This window comes from Scomber japonicus, chromosome 5 (assembly GCF_027409825.1).
Source record: "Scomber japonicus isolate fScoJap1 chromosome 5, fScoJap1.pri, whole genome shotgun sequence".
Taxonomy (NCBI): domain Eukaryota; kingdom Metazoa; phylum Chordata; class Actinopteri; order Scombriformes; family Scombridae; genus Scomber; species Scomber japonicus.
Window position 1 is genome coordinate 17,292,037 of NC_070582.1, and position 8,377 is coordinate 17,300,413.

Below are 8,377 nucleotides of genomic sequence, written 5' to 3' on the forward strand. Positions count from 1 at the left end.
AGAAAATTATCATAGCATGAACCTTCGAGATTTGCCTCTTAAATATTGCAAACTAACCCTGTTTATTGTACTGTCAACAGGCATTTTCTATCTTGATCATGGAACAAGGGTATTGAAAAGGAAATCCAATAAAGGAAAAAACATGGCAGAATGTGAATGAGAGTTGTTAATTTAATACATCATTTTTCAAGAGCATCTCAGAAAAGTACACATCCTCTAGCTTATTATGAGCAATTACATCTCATGTATGTGTGTTCCCAAACATGGTCTTTACTGTGCCTGAAAGTAAAATGCGAGTTACAAGACCTATACTACTGGAGGCGTGTAAACAACCTCCTCCCAAAGGTAAGAACAACTCTAAAGGTTGACATTTAACACAAGTGTATATAAAAACTGGCATTTCATTCTAGACTGAGTTCTGATGCCCGCCAGAGAGAAGATGTCGACAGTGAAATTATTTGCACACAGGCATTCCCAGCTTCAGAAATATTTTAAGGCAAGACTGCGGGTTCCTGTGGTCACTCTCTGAATTCTTCTAACTGCAGGTTACAGATGTGTGATGGAAGCTTGGTGATGCTTTATTCCTCCTCACTTGCTCAATGCTTCAGTCATCTCAGGAACAGCCTAAATAGAAAATGAAACAGAGACTTGAATGTAAGATTTTGCCAACATTTTATGTTAGTTGTAAATCAAACCAAAAATTTTCTGTTAAGTGCATTTGCTGCAGACCTTACAACTCAAACTACATGTTTGTAAATGCTCCAGTCTACTTTTAACTTAACGACTTATTGACTAAACGTAGATACACTGTGAAAATCATTTAAGCACAAAATTGAAGCTAAAGCTATTTCTAGTCTGCATTAGTTGGTGCTGCAACCACTTGAAATATTTCCAGGCTTCATATGTGGGAATTCATGTTTGCCTCTGCTTGTCATTTTCATCCCCAGCATATTCCATAAAATAAAGATTGATGAGTTTATTACACAAACTATCATGCATGTTCCTGCTCATGGTATAAATGAGCACACAGTCTTTCATCTGAGATCTATCAAGACCGCAGCTGGCTGCGAGCAAACAGATATTTATCACGGTGTTCGCAAGGTTGATGAATGCAAAGTGGGACTCTACATGGGAGGCATCTGGCCTGGACAAACATCCCGATAATGCAGACCATGTAATATTATAGGAAAACAATTCCAAAAGCTTTTGTGGTAAATATGAAAATTATTCAAATGCTTCTCTTTCTGAGTCAAGCAACTTCAAACTTCAAAGTCATCAGTCACTGCCTGAGTTTGTCTGAGGTATCAATTGTCCATTTGGGGGGAAAAGTAGAAAGCCAATCCATTTTAATCAGCTATCTGAGGAGTGATCACATGTAAGATGAGCTCGCCCAGTGGGTCACAACTCTGCTGCCAGTAGCTATTATTACTAATCACTTCTGCAGAGTTTGTCAGGACACCTGGGCTGCTCATGCACTACTGAGGGGCTAAATAAAACATGACCGACAGGACACACATGACAATATAACCTACTAGCCTTTCACAAGAAGCACTGGACTCCAGTGTTAGTCATGCCAACGTGCCTGGCTCACTATCCCTGAATACCAGCTAAACACAAGAAAGCAAGTGGGCGTGTAAGAGGCTTGGCAAGTGGAGGCTGAGCACACAACTGAAGTTGCCTTTTAAGTAACTATTTGATCACTTCTTATATGGCCTGAGATGCTAATGTGTTTCTCTTGTAGCAGGAAGCTCCAGACACAACTATCCTCTGATTAATTCAAGAACTTAATAATTCAACAGTTGCACATTTCCATTAGGTGGAATAAGGCATCATGCAAAATTTATCAGCGAGAACGCAAATGTTATTTTCTGACTGTCACCCTGGACTCTTCACTATCAAAACATACAGCGTAAGGCCATATAACAAGTGCTTGTGTGGTGTTTTGGTTTCACTGCTTTGTTGTTTCCTCATGAAGGATCATAGTTACATAAGTGTGCTACATCAATCAGACACTCACCTTGAACAGATCAGCTACCAAGCCATAGTCAGCCACCTGGAAAATCGGAGCCTCTGGGTCCTTGTTGATAGCAACAATAGTCTGTATAAAAAAAACATGTTCAGTGTCTCGTGCACAATAAAATAATAAACACACTGCCTAAATTCATTAGGTCACAGAAATGTTCTCCAGGAACAGCAAAACCTTTGGTTCTTACAACTGCATTTAAAGCCATGGGTATAGTGACCTGAGTTATTGAGTTTGTGGGTCCTGTTTGTACTTTGTGTCTACATGCACGCAAAGTATGCAACTTCAAATTTTAACTTCATGTGGCACCAATGCCTTTGTAGCAAGGCCATGTCTGGTTTTTGTTTACAAAGATTACACAAATATCTGTGACTGAACTTAGCTTAGGCTACAAGTTAAATAACCCATTTTTGTAAAACCTGTAAAACTGACTTTACCTTGCTATCTTTCATTCCAGCCAGGTGTTGAATGGCTCCAGAGATACCAACAGCGATGTACAGCTCCTGTGGACATGAACAGAACAACCAGACAAGCATTACTTGCTTGTAAACATGAAGTTTAAGATCAGGCCCTTGGGAAAAGTACACCTCAGAACTGCGGTACAGCAGAGCTGACTTATGTTATAATGACCACGGCTGTGTAATCTATCAGAGGGTGCTGGGGCGAGTGCAAAGGGTCAGCCATCTACGCATCTCCTCAAAGCTGCAGGGAAAAACCATGTCTGCCTCTCAGTTTAATGCATTGCCAAATAAATATTTCAGTGCTCATTTAATGTTGCAGCTGAAACGTCTGAAAGAGCAGAGCATAGCACAATGGTGCCTGAGAGAATATATAAAGCACCCATATCCGTATCTATAAGAACCAGACAATAACCACAAAATCTGACATTTGGCATTCTTACATTAACAGTTTAGAAAGTATGGATATATATGAAGTATTGGAATGAAGTATTCCCATGTGATTATAAATACTAATACAGGGCAAGCCAAGCTAAGTTCTTTTTGTCATTCCAGCTTGTAAACCTTTCACTAAAATACTTTAAGACACTTCATATTTGTGTGGCTTATCCAGTGTCTTCTTTAAATACAGCCTAGCAGCATCTCTAATCTCTAATAATCATATAACAGGGGAAAAGATTGTTGTTTTTAAGATCATTTTATAATTATAGTCCAATGCTGCCAAACTGTTTCTTAAAACTGACATGCCTGTGCTCAGCTGCAACATCCATATGACAGCTTTGACTATCAATCAATCAGTCAATCTTTATTTGTATAGTGCCAAATCACAAAAAAGTAATCTCAAGGCACTTTACACAGACAATATATTATTTTACAAGCATACATGTTTTAAATATGTGCATCCTTCATTGGATTAAATATACTGAACCCTTTTAGATTGGTAGGTGAAAAAGACAGACCAAATTTGAAATATATTTAATTAACTTAGCCAAGTTCAACAAGCTTGTCATAACATTTGGAAAATCCAATTTGGACAGTCTGGCCTGGTCTAAGCCTTTGACCAGAGATCCTCTGCACTCTGCTTTAATGGATCAGTTAAATCATTTAGAGCCCTAAATGTGCCATCAAGTGCATTTTGCAGGTCCTAATGTGTGGATAATCATAGCTGGAGTAACATCGCTGACTCACATAATGGGAAGTTAACCTTTTTACAGGACAGAACTGATCATACTGAATTGCACGCTTGCTGTGTAAAGGCAAACAGACATTTGTCAAAAGCAATAAATCTGTGCACCCTGACACTGTAAATAAAGCTTCAGTTTTGTCTGTCTTTAAACATTTTTCAATGCAACTATTCACATTTTGCGGTTTGAAAAAGGTTTCAATTTAATTTTCTTGATTTGCTACATTTACAAAAGGAGTAACTTACCGGTGCTACAATCTTGCCAGTCTGTCCAACCTGCAAATCATTGGGGACATACCCAGCATCCACCGCCGCTCTGGATGCACCAACTGTAAATACACATATATATGTTAAGATATAAGTTTTAAAAAAACAAGCACCCAATATGTGTAATAAAATAAACATGTTCCTATGCTACTAGTGTCTCACCTGCAGCATTCATTTTGTCAGCAAGGTCATAAAGCAGCTTGAAGTTATCTCCACTCTTCAAGCCCCTTCCTGGGAAAATAAAACAAGCATACATGAAGAAACATACAATTCCAGCCCGAAGTCTACAAAACAGGATATAGCAGATTTATGTTGCTCTTAAATAAAAGATTTAGTCCAACCTGTAGCAGAGCAATGCAAAAACACAAAGACAGTAGCATTGCAAACAAATGAATATTTAAGAACAGTGACACTGACACTGTGACATTGCTTTAGCCATAACGTATAATTCAACACAAAAAGATTACACACCTCCTGACACCACAACCTTGGCACTGGTCAACTCTGGGCGGTCACTCTTTGTCAGACTTGCTTCAAGCCACTCAGAAATTCCAGTAGCAGAAGAAGCTGCCACTGCAGATCAGAGGATCACCAACAACAAGTAAGATCATTGTATCAAAAATATATATTAGTATTATAGAAGTACTGTATCTTAACCTTTCACACCATGAAACGTTTTGTCAAAAAGTAGCTTTAACATCCATCATTTCAAGTCATTTCTTAACATGTACAATAAACTACTGTACCATCTTCTGATGAAGCACTCCCTCCATCTGTTGAAGCTGCCTCAAAGGACGTCCCTCTGACGGTGAAGACTTTGACGGCCTCGTTACATTTCACAGTGCTGAGAGCATTTCCTATATAATGCAAATATTATTAACATGAGATGTTTAAAAAGTATTTTAAAAAGTAGCCATGCAAACTTTCCAGAGCAAAATCCTGCAAAAAACAAGCAGTGTTTTAAGCTACAGCTGTGTCTGCATCATTGATGTCTGTCCCAAAGGCAGTTAAAATGATTCTACTCAATAATAGTCAAGAATTATAAGAAAATGAAAAATCTTGGTTTTCTCTATATTATAATTCAATGATGAGGCTTACCAGCATAGATGGTTCTGACAAAAGTATCTGGAGACTTGATCTCAATAATGTCTGAAATTGGGGCAACGTCTAACTTGGCAGCCACTCTGGGAAGCAGGTTCTGCGGAACAAAATGATGAATAAGCAGTATGCACAAATCATAAATGTGGATTTGAAGAATAAAAAGAAGACAAGAGCTGTAGTCAATAACAAATAATGAGCACAAAGTACTTAATGGATTATTGGAAATTCTGCAAAAAATAAAGTCAAAATTAACATTAACATTGATTTTGGCATGTCAGAATTAATAAGTCTAGACATGCAGTGGAACAGAAACTCAAGTGAGAAAAATACATTAAACTATTAGAATATAAGGCATTTAGGGCAAATACACAGGCACTCCTCTTGTCTGTGCCTTACCTTTCCAAAGGCAGATGCACCAGCACAGATGTGAGTGTAGTTGAACTGCTTTTGTGTTGCCAAGATGAGTGGAGTCAACTCCTCTGCAAAAAATAAATCAATACAAAAATCAGGTGGCCTGAAGGTCAGAAAGTCAGCCTGTGCCTACAGACTCAAGCCACCTTATGAACTTATCAAACTCAAATATTAAATCAAGTGACAAAGAATCTTTCAGTGAGTACTGTTAAAATGCCCCACATTCCAAACATGATCAGCTGTAAATATGCCCAAAATCTCAAATTTTGAAGTTGATTTTAAGCAGGTTATAACTTAAAAAAGAAAAAAGAAACTAAATATGCTCAGTATAGCTTTTCTGTGTGACTACAAGCTTAATCAGGTTGCATTTGTGTTACATACCTGGAAGAGCACCTTTGTAGCAATCATTCTGAACAACCAGGACCTTCTTCACACCCTGGACTTTGCTGATTTCTGCCACGACCTAAGAAGACCAAAAACCCCATGATGTATCCTATTATCTTGGTCTACGTGGTCGCTCTGCTACTTCAATTGCTATTCAGTGTAAATCAACTCTCAAAAGGTTTTTCCTACCTTTGAACAGTTTGTTCCTGCAACCAGACAGGACACCTCTCCACCCAGCTTGGTAGCAGCAGTGATGGCATTGAGTGTAATAGGGGTCAGTTTTTCATTGTTGTGCTCTGCAACCACCAAGGTGCTCTGAAACCTTTGGAGGAGACCTGTCTGTTGGAGAAAATGTCAAAATATCAGTCAGTGTACTAAAAAGAGATTTGCTGGTGTCTGTCATATTTGAGAGATTATGAAGACATATAGCACTACATGCTAAAAATAAGTTAAATGGCAACTGTAACTATGTAATGTATTTAGAGTTTATTTTATTTAGAGAGTACTTAGAGTATTTGCCTAGAGCTGTGACGATTAATCAGTTAATTGATGAATAAATTGGCAGAAAATTACCCAGCACTTAATTTATTTATTGCTTTTGGTAATTAAAAAAAAAGAGTGAAAATTATTTAATACATACACAAATTAATATTTTCTGTTTTCTTTGATAGTAAAGTGCATGTCAATGACTGTTGTTTAGACAAATTAAAACATCTGATGATGTCACATTGGGCTTTGGGAAACAGTGATTGGCTTTTTTTTTACCACCTTCTGACATTTCATAGACTGAATAACTAACTAATTAATCCAAAAAATACATTAGCATATTAATAAATAATGGAAATAATGATTGGTAGTTGTAGCCCTACTGGGTTCCATGATAACGTCTGTATGTTGGCAGGAGGATGTCCAGGGGTCTGTTTCAAAATGCAGGTTTAACAAACGCTGAGCGTAACCCTGAACTCTGACTTGATGAATTGCGAGATGAAAAATGCTGAGTATTTAGTTGCAGAACAACTGACCAGAGTTTGTTCAATCAAGCTATGTTCACAAGCGTGTGTGCAGTGAATGATAAAAGCCATCATCAATGGAGCTCTGACACTACAATTCACCATGGGAGCTGGGAGTTAAAAGGCAGAGCCTCCATTTCAATCCAGTGGAGGTGGAAAGAATAATACACGTATGCTGCTGCAGCAGTAAAAGAGCCTGAGGTGTTGTGGAGAAAAGTGTCAATACTTCATACCATGGAGTTTTAATCACTGTTGTCCATTAATTTATAATTTACCAGACTTGAATGTATTTGATGACTGATAAAGCTGTGAGATCTTAATGTCTATTAGACTATACATTACATTTTGAATATATTTATTAAAAAAATGAAGATGAAGAATATAGCTGAAGATAAAGAAACATTCCTCAATACACCCCGGGACATTAATTTGCTTGTATTGCCATCCTGCACAGCCCTCTAATCTGTCCATTACGCAGTGTTAATAATCAATTGTTGTACACTGGTTATAGCATAAAGTCTCAGCTTAAATGTGCAATTGTGAATCCAATGGTTAGAGGGCAAACAAACTACACTGCAATCTCTGTCTGAAACAGTAGAGTCCAGTTCAATCAGGATGATACCAGACTTTTCTGGCCATGACTGAACATTATCAGTTATTACTGCTCACTCAGACTTAAGAAAACTGAGGGGGAAAAAACATAAAATATCGACGTGACGTCTTATTATAGACTTGCAAATGTCTCACGGACATTACATGCGTTTAGTAACGCTTTGAAACACTTACAGCGTCAATGACACCTGAACAGTTTCATAACGTTTGTTTACGAGGTTTCATAACCACTGCGCTAGTTATGCTACCACCAGCTAGCATTAGCTCAAAACACTGTCACCTTGAAGCTATATCAAGTGTCTTTAAGAGATATGCATGTGTAAAGTTAATGCCAGAATAAGGCAAATAATGCTGCCACGCAACTGTTATTTGAAAATATAACCACGGTTTGCAGGAGGAGCATGACCTGTGTGGCTACATTAGCTAGCCTACGATAGCAGCTGCTGCAAGAAACAAGTCATATGATAATTGACGTTTTTCACATTACTCTGCGATTATATATCAACATACTATCTGTGTAGGCTGTTGTAAGTTGTAACTATCATGCTCTTACCAGGTGTCTCAGGTTAGTTTTGCTGAGAGCTCTGTTCATCTTGGACTCTTCTAGCTGCTGCTTCTTCTCAGACTCCGAACTGTGCCAAAGGTCATCTGACGTCCCAGGCCAATTCTCGCGAGATTATAGTGACCAATAACATTTTGGTGACATTTGAGTTGTTAATTCTTTCATAAACATAATTTGAACCTTTCTGTTAAAGATATTGTCGTCTATTGTGTATGTAAAGACCCTACATTGATTATATTGTAAATTTGATGATTTTAAAGGGTGTACATTTTTATTCACAAATGTCCTTTTTTTAAGACCTTTATTTTCTCTGCTCATTGAGGATTTCACATTTTTATTTAGCTCTAAAATCTCTTCAAAATAAAA

General features: G+C 37.7%; 1 protein-coding gene across 1 annotated transcript; it reads right to left on the minus strand.

The window, feature by feature from the left end:
• Positions 1 to 151: 151 nt before the first annotated feature.
• Positions 152 to 8,107, minus strand: etfa (electron transfer flavoprotein subunit alpha). The gene is made up of 12 exons (XM_053318580.1): positions 8,003 to 8,107; positions 6,017 to 6,166; positions 5,825 to 5,906; positions 5,429 to 5,511; positions 5,030 to 5,129; positions 4,678 to 4,788; positions 4,403 to 4,504; positions 4,094 to 4,162; positions 3,911 to 3,993; positions 2,461 to 2,526; positions 2,018 to 2,098; positions 152 to 624 (listed from the first exon to the last, which is right to left on the minus strand). The coding sequence occupies exons 1-12, from the start codon at positions 8,039 to 8,041 to the stop codon at positions 589 to 591; spliced, it is 1,002 nt and encodes a 333-aa protein (XP_053174555.1). The 5' UTR covers positions 8,042 to 8,107; the 3' UTR covers positions 152 to 588.
• Positions 8,108 to 8,377: the final 270 nt, after the last annotated feature.